Source organism: Enhydra lutris, unplaced genomic scaffold (genome assembly GCF_002288905.1).
Source record: "Enhydra lutris kenyoni isolate GAN:26980312 unplaced genomic scaffold, ASM228890v2 scaffoldscaffold12, whole genome shotgun sequence".
In the NCBI taxonomy this organism is placed as follows: domain Eukaryota; kingdom Metazoa; phylum Chordata; class Mammalia; order Carnivora; family Mustelidae; genus Enhydra; species Enhydra lutris.
This window is the reverse complement of record NW_019154096.1, coordinates 18,321,351-18,344,091: the sequence shown is the minus strand read 5'-3', so window position 1 is coordinate 18,344,091 and position 22,741 is coordinate 18,321,351. Positions and strand designations below refer to the sequence as shown.

At 37.1% G+C, this 22,741-nt stretch overlaps 2 protein-coding genes across 3 annotated transcripts in view; both read left to right on the top strand.

Annotated features, from left to right (window-relative positions):
* Positions 1-9,578, top strand: part of LOC111144980 (putative tubulin-like protein alpha-4B) — a 37,823-nt gene extending 28,245 nt beyond the window's left edge. The window contains exons 2-3 of the mRNA XM_022499624.1: positions 7,487-8,198; positions 9,401-9,578. Coding sequence (XP_022355332.1) covers positions 7,487-8,198; positions 9,401-9,578 — 890 coding nt within the window. The remainder of the gene's footprint in view (positions 1-7,486; positions 8,199-9,400) is intronic.
* A 2,407-nt stretch (positions 9,579-11,985) lies between these two features.
* LOC111144666 (jumonji domain containing 1C) overlaps positions 11,986-22,741 on the top strand; it is a 267,642-nt gene continuing 256,886 nt past the window's right edge. For both annotated transcript variants that reach the window (XM_022499062.1, XM_022499061.1), the window contains exon 1: positions 11,986-12,153. In XM_022499062.1, the coding sequence (XP_022354770.1) occupies positions 11,986-12,153 (168 nt within the window). The remainder of the gene's footprint in view (positions 12,154-22,741) is intronic.

Genomic DNA, 22,741 nt, shown 5'->3' with positions numbered 1-22,741 from the left:
GGTGTCAGAAGTGTCGTTTTGAGTAAAATACCTCAGTTGCTCAAAGAATAGGCAACTCAGCTGCCTAAGGTTTGGCCCCTGCTCATCTCTTGGGAGGTAAACTCTAAGCCCTTGGAATATCCTGCCTGATAAGGGGGTCTTTGCTTACTTGAGGGCCTTTGGCCACCCCATGTTGTCTGTGTTGACAGTGTGGCTGAAAAGGTCGTGGAGACTTTGTGCAGTGTAGTATCAGCTTGACCTCTGGAGGAGTTGGAGGCTAAGGTCAGCTGTGCAGGTGGCCAGTCCTGCCTACATGTCAGACCCCTGATAAAAATGCTCAACACCGGGCCTCAGCTGAGTTCCCCTGGTTGCCAGTACTCTATGCATGCTGTTATACTTTCTTGCTGGGAGATGTAATTGAGATTTAAGTGCTGTCTCTGCAACTCTGCTGGGAGAGGACAACTGGAAGCTTGGTGTCTCCTGGACCCTGTCCTATATCCCCCTTCCCTTTACTGGTTTTAATCTGTGTTTCTTTGCTATAATAAACTGTGACCATGAATAAAACGGCTCTTTTGAGTTTCATCAGTTTCTAGTGAATCATTGAATCTAAGGGTGGCTTTGGGGATCCCTGAACTGCAGAAGTTCATCCCTATTATTGCTAGTATGAATACTCAGTTCTTTTTTTATTGTTGAGTAGCATTTGGAGTTTCTTAAATCTCCTGTTGAGCTGGTTGTATCCAGCTATTGGCAGTTATAAATAAAACTGCTACAAACATTTGAGAATAGGTTTCTGTGTGAACATAGGTTTTTATTTCACTTGGGTAAATAACTAAGAGTTGGATTGCTGGATTATATGAAAAGTGTCTGTTTAACTGTTTTAGAAACTACTAAACTGTTTTGCAAAGTGACTGTACCATCTTGCACTCCTTCCAGTATGCGAGTTCCAACTGCTCCTATACTCCTTAAACTCCTCAATATCTGTATGGGCAGTTTTATTTTTCTTTTAGTTTTAGTCATCCTGATAGATATGTAATAGTATCTCACACAAATAGTTGTGCTTCACATTTCCCTAATAACTAATGATATTGGGTATCTTTTCATGTGCTTTTAAATGCCATTCATATATCTTTTGATGATGTGTCTGTTCAGATCTTTTGCCCGTTAAAAAATTTTTTTTTAATTACTGGATTTTGAGAGATCTCTAAATATTCTGGATACCAGTCTTCTATCAGATATTAGATTTTGCAAATATTTTCTCCCAGTCAGTAACCTTTGGAGAGGAGTTTTTAATGTTAGTATTCAATTTTTGATTTTATAAACTTTACAGATTTTTAAAAATCTTTGCCTAACCCTGTGTCATGAGAAGTTTTTTATATTTTCTTCTGAAACTTTTTTAGTCTTATATTTTACATCTAGTTCTATCATTTTGAGTTAATTTTAGTATATGGTATGAGATATTTAGGGGGGCATGTGGATGTCTAATTGTTCTGGAACCACTTGTTGATGGGGCCATCCTTTTCCACTGAATTGCATTTTTACTTTTGTCAAGACTCAATTGCCCATATATGTATGGATCTATTTTTGGACTCTTTTTAAATATTCATCTATTTAAACATTCATCTATATTCATCTTTTGCTGATGTCCTGCTGAGTTGATTAATGTATCTTTATAGGATAGTCCTGAGGTAAGATAGTATGAGTCTTCCAGTTTTTTCTTTTTAAAATTGTTTTGGCTGTTTCCGTTCCTTTGCCTTACTTACTTATTTGATTTTAGAACCAAATCATTGATGTCAAGATAAAAAAAATTACTTTTCTTTTTTATTTTTTTAACATTGTATTTATTTGTCAGACAGAGAGAGCGAGAGTGAGTGCACAAGCAGGCAGAGTGGCAGGCAGAGGCACAGAGAGAAGCAGGCTCCCTGCTGAGCAAGGAGCCAGATGTGGGACTTGATCCCAGGACCCTGGGATCATGACCTGAGCCAAAGGCAGCAGCTTAACTGACTGAGCCACCCAGGTGTCCCCCAAAAGTTTACTTTTCTTTTGATTGAGATTACTTTCAATTTGTGGGTGAATTTTAGGAGCACTGAGTCTTCAAACACATGCTCATGGTATATCACTCAACTTACTTAGGTCTTCATTCTTCGGTACTTTGTAGTTTTCAGCATAGAGATCATGCATATATTTTATTACATTTATATATATTTTTATGTTTTTTGGCTCTGTTATAAACAGTGCTGTTTTTAAGTTTGGATTTTCCTTTTTTCCCCCTAGTGTAGAGAGATATAATTGATGTTTACATAGTGATCTTATATTTTGCAACCTTGCTAAATTTACTTATTAGCTCTAGGAGCTTTTTCTGAAGATTCTTCATGAATGGATACAGACAGATGTGCCATCTGCAAATAGAGGCGGGTTAATTTTTTTCCTTTTCAACTGTATGCCTTTTATTTCTTTATTTTTCTTGTCTTATTGCACTTTCTAGATTTTGAGTGTGTTATTGAATAGGAGTGGTGACAGCTGATACCCTTCTTGTGAATCTTTAGGGGGAAACATTGAATCTTATTATTAACTATGATGTTAGCAGTAAATTTTTAGTAAATGCACTTCATCAGGTTGTATAGGTGCCTTTTTATTCCTTATGTGCTGAGAAGTTTATCATAAATAGGGGTTGAATTTTCTTAAATGCTTAGTTTTTGCGTTTGTTCATGCCATCGTATTTTTCTTCTTTAGTTTGTTAACCTGGTGAATTATACTGAATGATCTTTTAATTTTAATGTTCAATCAACTTGTATTCCTAGAATAAATCCCTATTGGTTGTGGTATTTTATTTTTTTTCCAAGTTACTGAATTTGATTTGGTAATATTTTGTTGAGAATTTTTGCATCCGTGAAGGATAATTATCTATAGTAATTCTTCTCTCGTGATCTCTTTGTCTGATTTTGTTTTCAAAGTAATGCTGGCATCATGAAAATGAGTTGGAAATTGTTCCCTCCTGTTCTGTTTGTGTAGAATTTTTTCCCACTCTTTTCCTATCTAATTTCAGCTTTGATAATCTCTTGACCAATTTTCAAGTTCATTGATTGTTTCCTCAGCTGTGTCAAGTCTGTTGCTGAACCTGTCAGAGGCTTTTTAAAATTTTGTTACTGAATTTCTCAGTCTTTAGCATTTCAGATTGACTCTTTTAGCTTTTCTGTTCAACTTTTGTAGTCTCAATGATATTTGCCATCTGATCATACCTATTGCTTGCCTGTTCCATTTGATCCTTCATTATTATTAATAATTATTTTAATTCATTGGCTGATAGTTCCAACATTTTAGTTATGTCTTAGTCTGCTTCTGTTGACTATTTTGTCTCCTGACTGATTTGTTTGCCCTTGAGATTTTGTGTAGCTTATAATTTGGGAAGGGTGAGGGTGGCTTACCAAATTACTTTATTTGAAGGAATGATGAAAACAAAAGAATTTAAGGAGATATTTTTGTACAACTTATAGAAAAGGCAGTGGTAATCTCAATATGCATGCATTACCTTGGGGACCAGGGAAATCACCCCTATATCCAAGCTTATGCTTTTTGATTGAATGTCAGCTCTCATTTGCAGGATAGTAGAGATTGAAGTACATAGTATTTGTGTTAAGAAATGGGTATGACTCTTGTTCTGCTAAGTTGTTTGAGTTGTTTGTGCATGGGTTTGAACCAGTCTTGCCTGGAGTTGATTGGGTTTACGGGGGGGGTTCCTTGCTTTGGTTATATTCAGTGCATCATCAATTTTAAATACTTCTATCATCATTTTGTGCTTAATGGGTGGAGGTTGATTTGCTGAGAAGTTTTAACTCAGTGTTTTTTTTAATTTCACCAAATCCTTAGGACTTACTTATATATCTGTACTTCAGAGAGGCTGTCTATGAGCACTTTAATTTTTTTTTTTTATACTGGAAGCTAATTTGCCTTATAGTGGTGAGCATGGATCATATCTTTTGTCCTAGACCAACATTAATTGTAGGCAGGTTCTGTTTCCCTCTCTTCCTAGTAATCCTGCTTTTTCCCCACTAACAGTAGACCTCTGTTGTTTGGGGCCAGGGTATTTTCTGTCCCTCCATCAGGAGTAGATATTGTCATCTAGTTTTGAAAGGATTATGAAAATTTGAATCATAAAACTACTAGAAGAAAATATAAAAGAATACCTACATATTTTCTTAGCATGATGTAAGGTTGAAACATAAAGATACTAGCATATTTGTAAAAAAATTTTAAAAACTTGTGAATATTAAAAGCAAATTGCAAGTAGGGACATAAACATCCATGTAAATTTCGATTTAAAATCAAATGAAATGATTGTTTTAAAATAATTTTTGCAATTAAAATAGCTGAAAAAAGGACTTTTAGGTGTTATAACCAAAGAACATAAAGGCATGCAAATTAAAGGTTTCGGATATAAAGCTTATTTGTAATGCAGAGAATCTCAAAAATTCCTCCATCTGAAGTTAGTTCTGGTAGATTAATATGATAGCATTAAAGCAAATTTAGAGAGCAAAGGAAGCAATTCTATAGTGCTGTTCAAAAATTGTTATTTAATTGGGAAGTCCTTTGGTCTGTATTATTTGTATGTATGTATTAATGATCAATATATTTATTTTCTGTGAGACCTTTGAGATAGAACCTTTCTGGCTAAACACATTTGTTTTCCTAAAGCAAGATTACTTTTGTCAATCCTTTAACATTTTTTTAGCTTTGAAACTACCATATGACAGGAGAGGATACTTTGCTACTTGATGAATTATTCACAAGTCTTAATTGCAAGCTTTTAGGAACCTTAAAGATTATATTAGCCTCTACATGTTATATATTATTGCTAGAGAAGCAAAGTCGTTTGTCCAAAATTAGTGGTAGAAGTAACCTAGACTTGTTTGACTCCTGTTCTTTGATTATACTATATGACTGCTAATTTCTAATTTGCTACATTTGGGATATACATCTTAAAACATCCATTTCTAAAGGGCTATATGGGATGGGAATTGACCAGTTGTAACCTAAGTGTGTATTTTCTGAAAAGTGAAGTTGGTTAGCCTTTTGAGTATTTCTCTTGGCCATTTAATGTTCGGTAATATAAAAATGTGTCCTGGAGTAACAGAATGGTTGGGGGATATTGATTTCAACTTTAAGTTTGTAGTTAAGGTTTTTTTTGTTTTTTTTGTTTTTGTTTTGTTTTGTTTTGTTTTGTTTTAGGTCTGGTTTTCATATTTGTCAGCTGCTATTTTAAGGGAAAAATCTAAGGCCTCTCTTCTGTGAGCTTCTGTGAACACAGGCCTTGGAATTAGAACACTATTTTATACACTCTATTTAATTGAAAAAATAAATTATCTGTTGTAGTGAAGCATATGTGTAGCTAGAAGACAATGCTTTCCTTTATATGGAGTCATTTATTTTTACTGCATATTTATGTTTTGTAGTAGGTTATAAATCTTATTATATGTAATCATGTGGCCTTTTCTAGAATGTGCCAAAGAAAAGAATGACTAAAGATTCCCTATATTTTTACTGCTAGATCTTGTTTTGTTTTGGTTTCTTTGAAGCCAGATGTCATTAATTTGAGAAATATGCCTCAGAGCTGTATGTTCTTGATCAAAAAGTTCCTTCATTATGTAGAATCTAGCTGCATCTTTGGGGAAGAACATATTTGAGGAAGAAGTATAGATAGCATGCTGAGGTTTTGAGTCAGTATTTTTAGCTTAGATTTTACTTTGACTTTCCCTGTTTATAGCTTTAAATGTAAGAATAGAAGTTCTTTCCTTAATTACTTCTCATGGACATGAGCAGAAGTGTTCTTTAGAACTTTAAGGTCTGTTACAACTAATATGTGGCTAAGTGAAATCTTATGAGAACAATAGGAACATAACCCTTTAGGAACCTAACCTGTTCATACATGAAAAAGCTAATATAGCAGTTGAAGATGCAAAATGCTGACTGCCATGTAGCATATTTTAATAGTAGTTAATAGCTGAAGCATTTATGAGAGGGATGATGAAAAAAAATGGACACCCCGGGAAGATCTTGCTGAACGCTCAATTTGGCAGCTCAATGGCAGTTTATTTCATTCTTGCTCATAGCTCCTCATTTCAGGAGATTAGGAAAATTCCAATGTTTTGTGCATTCTTTCTAAATTAAAAAATGGACTGTACCACCCAGGTCCCCCTAAAGTTTCATTTTTAATAGAAAATGTTGAGGGCGTCTGGGTGCCTCAGTTGTTAAGCATCTGTCTGCCTTTGGCTCAGATCATGATCCCAGGGTCCTGGGATCCAGCCCTGCATCGGGCTCCCTGCTTGGCGGAAAACCTGCTTTTCCCTCTTTCATTCCCTGCTTGTATTCCCTCTCTCACTGTCTCTCTCTCTCTGTCAAGAAAATAAATTAAAAAAAAAAAAAAAAAAAGGCAAAAGAAAATGTCAAAAAGAAGTGGTAGGTTCCTGTGCAGCCAGAATATAAATTGGAAACTGCCTAACAAAAGCAGAGAGCATACAGTTAAAAGGCTAAGTGGAGATTGCTTTTCTCTCTCTTTCCTTTCCTTCTTTCTACTTTTCTTTCTTCATTTTCTGTCCTCATTCCACATGTCCACTAAGAGGACACTAAGAAAATTATGTTTATACATGGGCTTCATCAAAGAAATTGAGATTGTTCTCTTTAGAATACTAAGAATAGACTGGTGTTTTAGATATATATTCAGGATCATTTTTAGGTTTGCATCAGATTGGTTGGTAATGAAATGAATGTTTTTCTTGTGAATTGTAACTCTTTCTTCATGTCTATACTTTAGAAACGATCCCCAGGAACAACTGTGCTTTCTTGGGAAGTCCCAAGTTTTATGAAGGTTTTATGTTGTATCTCCATAGTTAAATAATGTGTAGAAGCCATTATTTTAAAGGCAATGAGTAACTCTGTAGGAAGAGCAAGAACTCATATTTATGAGTTTTGATTTAGAGATTCAAAGTTACTCTTAATTTGGTTGGATTTATAAAAAGTTACATTGTGTTACATTTGTTAATTGATTTGATGCCATTTATGGAGTATCTACACTGCACAAAGCTTAGTTGATACTGGGAGTATAGTTGTGGAAAAGATACATTGTTCTTGACTTTATTGGAGCTTATACTCTACCAACGAGACAAATACAAAACAATTATACAATAAATGGTATAAAAACTCTTGTGGTAAGCACTAAGACAATTTGGGAATGTTTTGAAAGTCCATAGTAGGGGATTCTAAGGCTTGGAATCAGAGCTGGCTTTCTTTCTTTCTTTCTTTTTTTTTTTTTTAAGATTTTATTTATTTTTTTGACAGAGATCACAAGTAGGCAGAGAAGAGGCAGAGAGAGAGAGAGGGAAGCAGGCTTCCTGCTGAGCAGAGAGCCTGATGTGGGGCTCGATCCCAGGACCCTGGGATCATGACCAGAGCCGAAGGCAGAGGCTTAACCCACTGAGCCACCCAGGTGCCCCCAGAGCTGGCTTTCTTTAGGAAGTGACATTGAGTTATTTATATTATCGTTATCATAAATGTTATTGGGGTGCCGTGTTTGTAGACCTGGAACCCACAGTCATTGATGAAGTTCGCACTGGCACCTACCACCAGCTCTTCCACCCTGAGCAGCTCATCACAGGCAAGGAAGATGCTGCCAACAACTACGCCTGCGGGCACTACACCATTGGCAAGGAGATCATTGACCTTGTCTTGGACCGAATTCGGAAGCTGGCTGACCAGTGCACAGGTCTTCAGGGCTTCTTGGTTTTCCACAGCTTTGGAGGGGGAACTGGTTCCGGGTTCACCTCCCTGCTGATGGAACGTCTCTCTGTCGATTACGGCAAGAAGTCCAAGCTGGAGTTCTCCATCTACCCAGCCCCTCAGGTTTCCACAGCTGTAGTTGAGCCCTACAACTCCATCCTCACTACCCATACCACCCTGGAGCACTCTGATTGTGCCTTCATGGTAGACAACAAGGCCATCTATGACATCTGTCGTAGAAACCTTGATATCGAACGCCCAACCTACACTAACCTTAACCGCCTAATTAGCCAGATTGTGTCCTCCATCACCGCTTCCCTCAGATTTGATGGAGCCCTGAATGTTGATCTGACAGAATTCCAGACCAACCTGGTGCCCTATCCCCGTATCCACTTCCCTCTGGCCACCTATGCCCCTGTCATCTCTGCTGGGAGGCTCAGTTGTATGCTTAGGTGAGTAACTTCATCTTTAAGATAAATAAAATAAGATTGCAAGTATAAAGTACTTAGCTTAGTGTCTGAGGCGTAGTAATGTCCCATAAATGGTGGCTAATATTATTATAAGATACATGCATTAATCTTTTATCTCTTTGTGTTTTTATATTATTTATAATAGGTACTTATAGTGACATAAAATACCGGTATTTAAGAGAGTAGATAATTGGCCCTTCCTTTAACTACACCAAATCAAAAAGTGAAAAATTTACAGCTAGTAGGCTGTTTGCTTATTGAAACTAAACTTCATGAACTACTAATTATTGATAATTAAGTGGGTAATTATGACCCTTAACATTACAATGAATACAATTCCTTCCTCTGTAGGTCATGTTTTTTTTTTTTTTTTTTTAAAGATTTATTTATTTATTTGACAAACAGAAATCACAAGGAGGCAGAGAGGCAGGCAGAGAGAGAGAGGAGGAAGCAGGCTCCCTGCTGAGCAGAGAGCCCGATGCGGGGCCCGATCCCAACCCTGGGATCATGACCTGGGCCGAAGGCAGAGGCTCTAACCCACTGAGCCACCCAGGCGCCCCTGTAGGTCATGTTTTTAAAAATAGTTTTTATGAATACATTTTTGTGGATTTTTAAAAAAAACAATCTCACAATGTATCTTTTATATAAAGATATTTGTTGTATGAGGTTTGCTTGAATTGAGGGGGTTGTATGTATTTAAAGTACATGTTACCTGTGGGGATGGAAAAAGTATAAGATCGAGTCTATGTTTTTAATTTTTCAGCTTCTGTAAGTAAACTTAGTCATTTTAAATACTTTTGTGTCACTCTTTGCCTATATAGTGAAAAATTCTGTAACTTTTAAAAAAAATCTGTAACTTTAAAAAAAAATCGACTAATGCATTTTCTGAGGATCTTTATAAAAGTAAAGCATGTAAAAGAACTAATTGAACAAACAAATATTATAAGGTTTCAAATAGAACTTTTAAATTATCTTAATTCCATGTTACTTAGAGTTATGATTTGCTGGCAAAACAGTATAAACTGTCCTTGTAACAAAGCAAAAAATGCCAGCAAGCAAACAAAAATCCTTTAAGGCCTTTTTGTTCTACATTTAAAAAAAAAATATTCTTCAGGTTTCTCCAGAAGCAAAATACCCACAAATTTGTGATTTTCTTTTTCTTGTAATTCGTTGTCATTGGCCAGAGTCAGGAGATTCATAGAATACTATTTGGAATATAGTAGTAAGAATATAAGACATTTGATTGAAGATGTTATGAAGATATATGGCCTTCTGCACTTGAAATTTGATCGATTTGGTGGATTTACGTGCTTTTCAGAGTACTTCCGAGGACAGCACTCAGCATGTAGTGAGGGCTCTTAGAAGCCCGTTTAGAAATTTACCTATAAAAATTGAAATCGGGTGGCAATTTTATGTAAGGCAACCCGACAGTCAATACTCCAAATATATAATTTAGTGAGTGGGATTTATGTAATAAGAGTGTTATTTTAAACTCTTAAGCGACTATATTTTCTTACTTGGTCCTAGAATATTACTGAGACTAGGAAGCAGGCAATTTCTGTAACAATTGTGTGGTACTCAAGATGACAAAGCAGATCACTGATAATTTGGTATCAATGCAGATCTTATTTTTTTCTTCTTCCATATTTTCAGCAGATTATTTTACTGGTTTCTTAATTCAAGTTGAGTTTCTTAGGAATCTTATTCTGTAGCTCTCAAGATGATTTAAGTATGCACTGAAAGAGTGGGGCTGGAAATAAAATTGCATAAGTGAAATTAAATTTTTTTCTCAACTTGCCAGTATGCATTTCTGGACATGGTTTTCCTTTATCTATTACAATTTCCTATTTGCTCTTCAGCAAAATTAGATCATGATGATTAAAATCTGTCCTCCTTGTTATTTTCTTTTATAACCTATTTGCAGTGGTCATGTTTTTTCTACTTCAGACAACTCGGCTTGGGTGTTCTAAGAAAGATAAAAACCTCAAGTTTATTTTAAATATTCAGATTACTAGTGTAAACTCCTTTAAAAAGGTAATATTTGGGTGGGGGTGCCTGGCAGGCTCAGTCGGTTAAGTGACCCACTCTTGATTTTGGCTTAGGTCATGAGATGAGCCTGCAGTTGATTCCACCCTGGACATGGAGCCTGCCTAAGATTGTCTCTCCCTCTCTGCCTCCCTACTCTCCACTCTCTCAAAATAATAATAATAATTTTTTAAAAGGTAATTTTTTTGGAGTAGAGGTTTAGGAAAATCTCTAAGAAACCAAAGTTTATTTATTTATTTTTTAGAAACCAAAACTTAGAATAAGTTTTTATTAGGCTAGAAGGATTTTTGGAGTTGATTATGGTCATTAGTGGCTCTGAAAAACAAAACAAAACAACACGGGACTGGGATTTTTAAAACTACCTTTTAAAAACACTATAATGTATGTCTGAAATTGAACTGCTCACAGACATGTAAAAATTAGGTTTGATTTAGAAGAATTCGAAGATTGCATCAAGTAAGGAGTAATCATTCCAAATTTGAGATCTGTAGGTGTAGGGAATACAAAGCCCTGTTGTGAGTGGATGGAAAGTAAACATTATTTATTTTACTGAATTGTGATTGGCTAAAAACCTTTTCTTTCCACGATATTCTCTAATAACTGAATCTGGAGCCTTTAGCCCTGTTTTTATATGACGAGAGAGTTTGAGGTATGTGCTAGTACTGAAAGTACTCAAATTGACCCAGAAACTAGATTTTAGGGACACTGAGAGAAGCCCTCAACAGGGCTTTTGACATTTCTTACAACAAAGCAATAGCGAGGTGTAAATCTCTGAAGAGTTTAAACATGTAATTAGTATCGTTGCAAACAGGAAGGATGAAAGGATGACAGTGTTTTCCTCATTTTCATTTGGAGTCATTTACTATTCTGCAGTGACTGTTTTCAGTGGAAAGTCTTGCTCTGCTTTGTTTTTAGTGGAAAGCGTTGCTCTGATTTGCTGCTGGGACTGTTGTTTCAGGTGAAATTTGGACTAATTCGGGTGGCGGGCACTATGTGTTCTGAAAAACATAGCTTCAGAGATGCAGGGTTTAACCTGGAGTTTATTTTGTGACCCAGGGTGGAACCAGGATGCTTCACTTTGGCCTCACCGGCCCCCCTCCCCCCATATATACTTCTGAGGGAGCGGCGAATAGAGAGGTGACCCTCAAATACTCTAAATGGTGTTACCAAGGGAGAGCATTCCTTTATCCCACGCTGCTCCTTATTTCTTAGCCTGGCTGGCCCCACAGCCCCCTTGGCAGCGTCGTCAGGTACTACTTTCCGTCTGTGGTGGTTCCTCCGACCCTTTCCCGCGGCTCCCTGCCCCCGCCCGCACCGGCGGAAGGAGACGCTCGGCGCTCTAGCCTGCGAGTGGATGGGGAGGCGGAGTAGTACTGTCCACGGTGAGGTAGCGGCAGCGGCCGGGGCTGCCTCAGGGCCTCCGACGGCGACGGGGGTGTGGGGATTTCTGTCAGTTTGTGTATGTATGTGGACGTGTCTGTAGCTACAGTCAGAGAGGCTGCTAGTCAGGGAATCTGGGGGAGTGTTGAGGACTGTGAGTGACCGAGGTCGCTGTGCCCTTCTGGACAGAGCGTCCGGTGCGCCCCCCAGTCCGCGCTCGCTTGCTCGCGGGGCTGCCGCGGTCCCCCAGTCCGCTCTCCTTAGCATGGGCTGCCAGTAGGAACAGGGTTTCACTGGTTCCCGTGCGGTGGAGGAGGCAGCAGCCGCTTCAGCAGTGATGGCTATGGCGGTGGAGACGCGGCTGGAACTGGTGGGGAAGCGGTTCCTGTGCGTGGCGGTCGGCGAGGAGGCTCGGCCCGAGCGCCGAGAGAGTGGACGCTGCTGGCGGGGCTGGCGAGCGGGGGTCATCCGAGCTGTGTCACACAGGGACAGCCGCAATCCGGACCTGGCGGTAAGAGAGCGAGTGCCCCTCAATCTCCCAACCCACACCCGCACTGCTTGTCTCTGGCAGCACCTTGTCTGGTTACCTCTGGCACCTCGCGCAGCCCAACCAGCTGGCGGTCACGCCCCTCTTTGGAACCGTCCGCTGCTTTGCCCTCATCCCCTGCTGGGATCTCCCAAGTCCTCCTGAGTAGTTTTCCCCGTGGAGCGGTGCCGGAGCGGGACTTCTGGGCTTCTCCATGGGCCCCTCCAGGCCCCTTGGCCGCTGTCTGGGAGGGGGTCAGCGCCCCTGCGGTGGCCGTGGAGACCTTGCCGAAAGGCGGGGCTGTGAGCCAGTGCCGCTGGGGCAGGTGGGGGGTGGCGGACAGAACACACACCACTCGTGGCGGTAGGGGGCCATCTTCATCAACATTTCTTTCCTTGAAAAAGTCTTACTATTCCAGGGGTTAGAGAATTAAAACTTAGGCAGTAAGGTTGCTGAAGGGGAGGGAGAAAAGCAAAGAGACACCTCTGTGGTGTTTCAGGCAGTCCTGGGATTCGTGTGCATTTTCCAGGCAAAAGCTGTGTGAGTGGTGGCATCTTGTTGCAGCCTTTTTTTTTTTTTTTTTTTTTTTTTAAGACAGATGCTTGTAATTCTAACTGGAAACGATGAAAATGAAATTTTTTTATTTGAAGGGCCACAGAAATTAACCAACCCCGCCCATTCTTCCTCCCTTCCTTCCTTCCATTTGTTTTTCTGTGGGGTTGTGGTTTTTTAGAAAGTGAATAGTATTTTAAAAATCATATACAATTTTAAATGAAACAAGAAATATTATAAATTAAAATGTTATGCCCTGCCGAACCTTAAGGGTCTTTTCTTTGCTTTCTTTTCCTTTCATATGATACTGCCAATATTTTAAGTAATGTAGGAATGTGTACCATTTCAAGAAGGGATATGCTTTTGATAGGGTTCCACGCACATTTTCACTTGGGGACAGGTTGGAAGGGGCAGAGTAGAGGCTAGGCATTGACTAATCTTCGCCAGGTTGATTTGGGAGTATATAATCCACAAAATTTATTGGTAGTGCCTTGGGGTATTTAATTTTTTACTGAAAACTTCAAACACGGTAATATTTTCTTTCCTTTTGTATATCTGTGAGTTTACATTTCCAAATACACTTTAATATCTACCTATACATGTGCATATCTATTTTAATATTTTTCTTGGTTTCTGACTGCTTTTGTGAACCCCTTTTTCATGACTGTACTCATTGGTATGGTTTCACTGGGCGTGTAGTAATGTTGACTTGATATTGCAAAATAGGCTTGTTTTGCTAATAGGTATTTCTAATAGGAAATAAGCAGAAAAAAGCTAATTTTGAAGATTTTGCTTGGTTATTTTCACTGGAAAGAAGAAAAAGCAAATCTTTAAAAAATTTCTTGTCTTATTGATTCTGTAGACTGTGTCAGTTTGGTAACCTTTTTGTGTAAAAGGCATGTCCTGAGTTTCTCTCTCTTCCTCTTACTGTGATACAATATTGCCTTGGCTTTTATGTGGAAGCTAGTTGGATTATGGCTTAGCATTTTAAAATTACTTCGGAGAAAACCTGGAATGATATTTTGTTTTCCACAGCATTTGATTTTAGTAGGTGAATGAAAATTAAGGAAATGTAGTTTTAAATTATGAGTATCACTCACGACACTCAAGTTATCAGTTAAATATATTAACAACTTTCTTGCATGGAAATTTAAATGATATAAAGAATGGATTTATGTTTATCGCCTTTTACAAATGTGATAAGCTGGGTATTTAAAAATGAAAAGTATATGTGGATGGTGGTAAGGACTAGAAAGAATAGGAATGAATTTTCTCAGGTGATGGAAGTGTTTTGTATCTTGACAGTTACAATGGTGTATGTATTAAAACTTGTTGAATTGTGTCCTTAATAGTTGCTTTTTACCATATACAAATTTTACATAAAAATGCATTTTGAACCATAACTATGTGAACCTCCAGCAGTTTCTCCTATTTTTAAAAAATTAATTTTGTTTAAGCACTCTTTACACCTATTGTGGAGCTCAAACTCACAACCCTAGGATCAAGGGGTGCTTGTTCTTGGGACTAAAAAACCAGTCAGATGCCCCTCCAGCAGTTTTCCTTTGTCTACAAGTCTTTATTTGAAAAATTTTTTATGTGGTGTAACTGAGTTTTTTCAGCCTAGAACCTACAATTTTAGAGTTATTCCCAAACGTTCTTACATTTTTCTTTTTTTTTTCCCTTTTATATTCCCTAAATTAAATGAAATGAAACATGGGTCAGGTTAGCAACAACATACTATAATTCTTCTAGACTTTTTTTTAAGATTTTATTTTTAAGCAGTCTCTACACCCAAGGTGGTGCTTGAACTCATAACCCTGAGATCAGGAGTTGCATGCTTCACTGACTTAGCCAGCCGGACACCCCTTTTAGACTTTTGTTACTGAAGAATAAATTTCAAAGAGCTTTATGAATTATATGAAAAATGCTGGTATAAACAGGGTATTTTTGTGTTTTTTTTAAAATATAGATCAACTTCCTTTTTAAGATTTTATTTCTTTATTTGACAGAGAGAGAGAGACAGAGAGAGAGGGGACACAAGCAGGGGGAGTGGGAGAGGGAGAAGCAGGCTTCCCGCTGAGCAGGGAACATGCTGGACTCCTTCTCAGGACCTGGGGATCATGACCTGAGGGGAAGGCAGATACTTAACGACTGAGCCACCCAGGCATCCCGTGTTTTTGTTTTTGATTTTTTTTTTTAAGTTAAATATATGTAACTTAGAGTCTGCAAATGTACTAGAAATCTTAGTTGTATGTTTTTATGGCACATGATTTGAAAGGATAACTATAAGAACTTGAAAATAGTTCAGGGATGGGCACCTGGGTGGCTCAGTTGTTAGGGGTCTGCCTTCTTTTCAGGTCATGATCCCAGCATCCTGGGATTGAGCCCCATATCTGAGGCTCCTTCCTCAGCGGGGAGCTTGGTTCTCTCTCGCCAGCTCCCCTGTGCTTGTGTTCCCTCTCTCACTATCTCTCTCTGTTTTAAAATAAATAAAATGTTAAAAAAATAGTTAGGGAATACTTTATCTCAAAAGTTAATCAGTTATTTTTGATCTTATATATGAAGAGTTGCTATGTGTATTAATGCTCTGTCACGGCTGTTAATACAAGTTAGTGTTTTATACAATGCAAATTGATTATTTATAGTTCTGGAGATTACAAGTCTAACATGGCACCCAGTGGACTAGAATTGAGAGAAGGTAGAACTGTGTTCTTTTCTGAAGGTCCTAGACAACATGCATGTCTTTTCCTCTTCTGACTTTAAGAAGTATCCCACATTCCTTGCTCTAGGCACCTTTCACTCTGATTTTCTTGCCTCTCACTTCCACTTTTTAAGTGCCCTCGTGATAATATTAGGTTCACCCCAATAATGAAAAATAATCTTGTCTGCTAATTAACAACCTTGATTCCATCTGAATCTTAATTCTCCTTTGCCATCTAATGTATTGTTGGCACAGATTTCATGGTGTAGGACATGAGCATCTTTGGAATGGCATTATTCTGCCCACCACACCAAGGTAGCAAAAATACTCTTTTACACTGTGAACATAAATAATTTCATACAAATAAATTAAGACTAAATTTAGTTGTATTTTTTCATGCCAGGAGTTTTAGTGATAATATCGCTATCTGATCTTTTGAGTAAATGAATTTAATTGATAGAATTTTTACTGGACTATGCGTGAATAATTTCACATAATTTTTGGTGGTTTTTAAAAAATGCCTGGTAAACCTTTTTGGTTATCTGTATTGGAATTACATTAACCAACAAAAGACTTTATCTGAATGTTTTTTATTCTCAGTAGGACCAGTTTGTTGAAGTTGAAATACATAAAGTATATTGTGAGTCCTCAGAATATTGATTTTTTTGTTTTTGTTTTGTTTGTTTTTGTTTTTGTTTTTACCTCATTATTTAGAAAGTTTCTTGCTGGGACCCCTGGGAGGCTCAGTTGGTTTAGCATCTGCCTTCAGGTCAGGTTGTAATCCCAGGGTCCTGAGATCGAGTCCCACATCGGGCTCCTTGCTCAGCCGGGGAGCCTGCTTCTCCTTCTGCCCTTCCCCCTGCTCGGGCTCTCTCTCTTTCTCACAAATAAATTAAAAAAAAAAAAAAAAAAAAAAAGAGTTTCTTGCTTTGGTATATACATTTTGATTATTATTACTACCCTACTTTTTAAAGAATTTTCTGGAAGACTGATAGTATTATAGAAGGGAGGCTCTCTGTTGAGAAGTACTGTTGCATAATATTCATCTTCGAATAATATTGTCATACTAATTAAAGAGCAAAAATTGACTTACTGTTTGCTTGTTTTACTTCCCATCCATAAACTATAACCCTTTGTTTACTTATTTATCCAGCCATCTAGACATTTTTCCACTCACCTTGATGCTTAGGGTGATTGCATCATTGTTTCAAGCTAACTCTGTTTAAAGTGTATATATATTTTTTTAATGTCAGATTTTTCGTTACCCCAAAGGAACAAAAATTATATTTTGGTTCACACACCAAACACACACATTTGCTTGTTTGTTGGGGGATTTTCTGATGGTCACTTAGTGACAAGATTTTAAACTGTTCTAAATTGTACCTGCACATATAAGTTATTTTGCAGATCTTATGAGTCTTAAATATAAAGAAAATTTTCATGTTTAGGACATTTAAGGTGACCTGTGATTTTTTGTGTAAGGAGTCCTTTTCCAGTTTTAGTCCTAGTATGGTTTTGTTCAGCTGTCTTTTCATTTAAGTTTCATGTTGAATTGGTAACATTTGATACCCTTATAAATTTTGTTAGGATAAGTCTTAGGTAAGTCTGAAATTTATAATGGTCTTGCGGTATTGATAGTGCTAATTTCTGGTCTGTTTACAATGAATGAATGAATGATTTTTACTTCATTGCTCAGTATGACCTGGATGAGTTAACCATCAGGAAAATTGTTTAGCTGGTAGGTAGGAGGACTTTTATGTCTGATTTGAGTACATAGACTATTTTTTTCTCCTTTCTTGAATTGTTGTTACTGGTCCCAAAAGACTTTGGTATAGTGAGAGGAGTGTGTAAATTGTAGCTATCTATAGTGGCTATAGTGGTACCTTATAAATTGTCCATTTCAGTTTTAATGACTAGCTTAGCTTGTTTTAAAAGAAGGTAATCACCCCATAAATGGTGTCATTTGTATGTTCTGTGTAAAATTAATTAAATAAAAGAGGTATTTTTTTCCCTCCTTTTGATCTGTCATACATATATCCTGGCACATAATTTGGTTCTATTAATTTAAATAGAGAATTTTAAAATTTATTTAAAATTTAAATTTTTTAATTTAATTGGACTAAGGACATTTTACCACGAGAACTCTGTTCTTACCTTCATATAATGATATCATTGCATTTGAAAGTAAAAATGTCCCGATATTTCAATGTAATTGAAAGCATATAGGCTGTGTTTATAAATTTATTATCTTTTGTCAATTTCAAGTTACATACAAAGAAGGTCTTCAACTCTCAAACTCATACTCATTTTCTGTCCCCTTATGTGTTTAGTACAGTATCTAGTATTTACTCTTAGGTATTTAATAAATGTTCATGAAATGATAAATGAATGTCATAAGTTCTATGAATACTTTATACTAACCATCGCAATCTAACCATCACCTACTACTATTTACTATAAATTTTGAGTATCTTTTTTTTTTTCTTTTGTGGCATTGTGTATCTTGGTGGTTATTTCCCCAGTATCTATTATGTGTTTGACTAAACTGTGGGCCATGGTATTCCTTAGATAATCAGGTGGTTGAATTCCTGTGGCTACATTGATGGGTATAGATAGGCCCTAACTAATTAGGTACAATCAGAATGAAGTCAAGTACAGTATTGTGTGTGTGTGATGCTGAAATTGCCACAGCTGTTTCCATTCTTTAAGGTCAGCCAGTTTGAGGACAAAGCTGACAAGGAGATGAAATTGTTTTCTGAAGCCTAAATACACTGTTGGATTTTTCACCTGTGGGATTTTTCATTTTGGAAGAGTAAATTTATGTCTCTTTGTGTCGTTTTTTTTCTGTGGAACTAAAAGCATTTTAACTGATAAATGTGGTGATATTCTATTCCATTTTTTTGAAAAGCACATGTAAGGGGCATTTTCATGACATTCTTGTCTTCTTTGTTATTTGATATTTGACATTTAGACCTTTGTCATTAACTTCAGTGATGATTTTCAGGGAAGATGATATATTCTGCAATGTAGGACATACAGATACCTAATTTTCTAAATAATTGAAAATTAGAAATAGCATTTGAATTTTTATGTCAGAAAGAATCTATAATCCCCTTGTAATTAAAAAGAAATTTCAGGGGGTGCCTAGGTGGCTCAGTTGGTTGCCCGTCTGCCTTCAGCTCCAGTCATTGATCCCAAGAGTCCTGGGATTGAGCCCCATGTCAGGCTCCTTGCTCAGCAAGGGAATCTGTTTCTCCCTCTCCTCTGCTTGTGTGTTGTGTGGTCGTGCGTTCTCTCTCTCTCTCTCAAATAAATAAAATCTTTTTCTAGTTTTTAAAAAAGATTTTATTTATTATTTGTCAGAGAGACAGAGCACACAAGCAGCGTGAAAAGCAGGCAGAGGGAAAAGCTGGCTCCCCGCTGAGCAAGGAGCCCAAAGTGGGGCTTGATCCCAGGTGCTTGGGATCATGACCTGAGTCGAAGGCTGACTCTTAACCCACTGAGCTACTCAGGCATGCCAAATAAAGTTGAAAGAAAGAAAGAAAGAGAGAAAGAGAGAGAGAGAAAGAAAGAAAGAAAGAAAGAGAAAGAAAGAAAAAAAAATCCAGGAAAAAGGAATCTTTAGTATTTCAGAAATTAACAAGAAATTGGGACAACTGGTTGACTCAGTCAGTTAAGCATCTGCTTTTGGCTCAGGGCATGATTCCAGGGTCCTGGGATTGAGCCTCCACATTGGGCTCCTTGCTCAGCAGGGAGCCTGCTTCTCCCTCTGCCTGCTGTTCTCCCTGCTTGTGCTCACACACTCTCTCTCTCTCTCTGACAAATAAATAAAATCTTAAAAAAAAAAAAAAGAAATAAACAAGAAATTAACTTTTAGTTTTTAGGTCATATACCATAAATGTTGTATATTTCTACTCTGTGTTATAGATGAATGTGTTATAGATGAATATCTATCAGTATACTCTTCTTTATCCGCAGTTCTGAAACTCAGATTCTTTTGTACTAACAGAGTATTTTTAATGATTCACTAGGAAAACCTGACTAAATAACTTTTTAAAAAGTAAAATCTAATATGAACTGAATAATCTTGTTTTGTGAGAGAAATATTAATGTGCTTAATTTTAGGATGCTGCTCTAAACTCCACATACAATGTAGGTACTTTTACATGTAATATACATGTGATATATGCACTGTGTCACCGTATTCAACTACTACTATAATATGCCCTATGTAACTTTATAAAATTAAATTTTGGACTCCAAAACCCATCTAGTTGGAAGGGTTTAGGATGAGGTATTGTTATTTAAAAATTAATAACGATCTTTTATTTTTTATTTATTTTTATTTTTATTTTTATTTTTTTTAAAGATTTTATTTATTTATTTGACATCACAAGTAGGCAGAGAAGCAGGCAGGGAGAGAGGAGGAAGCAGGCTCCCCACTGAGCAGAGAGCCTGATGCGGGGCTCGATCCCAGAACCCTGGGATCATGACCTGAGCCGAAAGCAGAGGCTTTAACCCACTGAGCCACCCAGGCGCCCCAATAGCGATCTTTTAAATTCATTTTTATTTTAGAGCAAGTGCATGCATGGGGGGAGGGGCAGAGGGAGCAAGAGAATCTTTTTTTTTTTTTTTTTTTTTTTTTTTTTAAACTTTCAAAGGAGAAAGAATCTTAGGCAGGCTCTACATGCACCATGGAATCCTACATGGGGCTTAGTTTAATTACCCTGAGCTCATGACCTGAGCGGAAATCAAGAGTTAGACAACTGATTGAGCCATCCAGATACCCCTATTCTGATCTTTTTTAATGGTGGTGATTTAATGGTAATAGAAGTTACTAATTTAATTTGTTTCAAGATTTGACAGTGATTATATTTCTGCCTGATGTTCAGTTAAACAGTTGTTTTCAATGTAAGTTTTTGACAAACTTACTATTTTTTTGATAAAAAGTTCTTAATGTGATAAATCTTCGAGGATTACATAATTTGCCCTTTAAGATTGTTTACTAAAATATAAATTATCTAATTGGATGGAGTCTTTTCATGTAGAATTTTTTATTTTGTAGCAATGTTATAAAATTATTCTAGTAAATCCAGAGATGAAAATCTTATGTTTATTTTATAATGTAGGACCTATTGATTTAATTATGGAATAAGTGGTTAATTAGTAGAAAACAGCATGTTATCCTTTTACTGTTTGGTTATACATAGGGCTTAAAGTTCTGAGATAGAACACAGTCCAGTCCACATTTCTTAATCAGTTGGAACTGGGAGTCTTACAGGATTTTGTGTTATATTTGAGCAGCGTAGACAAATGCTTGTATCTCTTATTAAAAAGTATGAATACAGTGAAATCTGACTTTTGGGTTTATTGGCTGGTAGACCTCTTTAGAATTAATAAATGTTTTGGATTACATATTTCTTAATACATTACAAATTTTAGGTACAGTATTTCATCTATATTCATTCAAATCAGCCCAACAAAATAGGTCTTAATAGAATGTCTTTTGAAATTAGTTTGAAAAAATAGGAATTGTGTGTAAGTACATATAAATACATGTTATTGATCACTATAAAAGACCTTAAGTTTCAATGAAGTATTTCTCAAAAGTACTTTTTTTTTTTTTAAAGATTTTATTTATTTATTTGACAGAGAGATCACAAGTAGGCAGAGAGAGAGAGAGAGAGAGGAGGGGAAGCAGGCTCCCTGCTGAGCAGAGAGCCCGATGTGGGGCTCGATCCCAGGACCCTGGGATCATGACCTGAGCCGAAGGCAGAGGCCCAACCCACTGAGCCACCCAGGCACCCCTCAAAAGTACTTTTAACATTTCATTTGATTTATATAGTTTGGGTCTCAGTTTTCTCATTTATCCTAGTCAGTGAATGCAATTAGTCTAGATTCAGAGTTTTTTCTATTCTCTAACTCTAGAGTTGTGCTGTTAACAATTTCTATCTGGAATGTCCTGGGATAAAGTGTTTATTAGGCAGAAATCAATTTCAGATTCCTCCCAAAAGCTCCTAATTCTGAGCTAATGAAATTTTTCATTATGATATACCTTTTGTATTGTATTATATGGACCACAATTCTGTACTAAAGTAACATGATTTCTATTTAGTGTTTTTTTTTAGATGATCAAGATTAGTTCATAAGATTTGAATTTTTGTGATTGTAGAAATTGTGGTAGAATAAATATTCCAAGGCTACAATATTAGGCCTTGAGATGATTGAATATATATTTTCTCATACACTTGACTTTTTGATGAAAATACTCTATGGTTTAGATTGATGAAAAGGAATGAAATACTACTTCTTTAAGTGATGCCTTCAGCCCAGGTCATGATCCCAGGGTCGTGGGATTGAGTCTTGCATTTGGCTCCTTGCTCAGCTGGAGCCTGCTTCCCTCTCTTTCCCTCTGCTTGTTCAACATCTCTCTTTCTCTGTCTGTCAAATAAATAAATAAAATCTTTTTTTTTTTTTCAAAGATTTTATTTATCTGACAGAGAGAGATCACGGTAGACAGAGGCAGGCAGAGAGAGAGAGAGGGAAGCAGGCTCCCTGCTGAGCAGAGAGCCCCATGCGGGACTCGATCCCAGAACCCTGAGATCATGACCTGAGCTGAAGGCAGCGGCTTAACCCGCTGAGCCACCCAGGCGCCCCTAAATAAAATCTTAAAAAAAAAAAAAAAAGTTAGTAACTCACAGATTTTCAAAGTAACAACAAAAAACAAAAACCCAAGCCTCTTCTATTGCTGTAATAAATATTCTCCTTGGGATACAGCGACTCTGTCCATAGAGCATGTGACACTTGATCTTGGGGTTGTGGGTTCAAGCCCTGTGCTACGTGTAGAGATTACTTAAAAATAAAATCTTCTAAAAAAAAAAAAAATTCTCCCTGAACTTTGCTCTTTTTTGATTTTTGTTAGCCTCATGATTCAGGTCCCTTGGGGGTTTCTTCCTTTCCTGATTAAAGTTTCTCCCAGCTTCTTAATTTAGTATTAGAGATCCAGTCCTTTGTTAACTGTTTTCTTTTGTCTCTCTCTCTCTTTTTTTTACTCTTGTTATTCTCTTTAGAATTTACTGGTACTTGTTGCATCATTAGTCACAAGTCTGCAGCTTAAGCATTGGCCTTCAGTTTGAATCCACCATCTCTACCTCCACCTCCTCCTCCTTTTTAAACAAGATTTTTATTTATTTATTTGAGAGGGAACACTAAAGTAGGGGAAGTGGCAGAAGGAGAGGGAGAAGCAGGCTCCCCACTGAGCAGAGGACCATCCCAGGACCCCAAGATTATGACCTGAGCTAAAGGCAGATGCTTAACCAA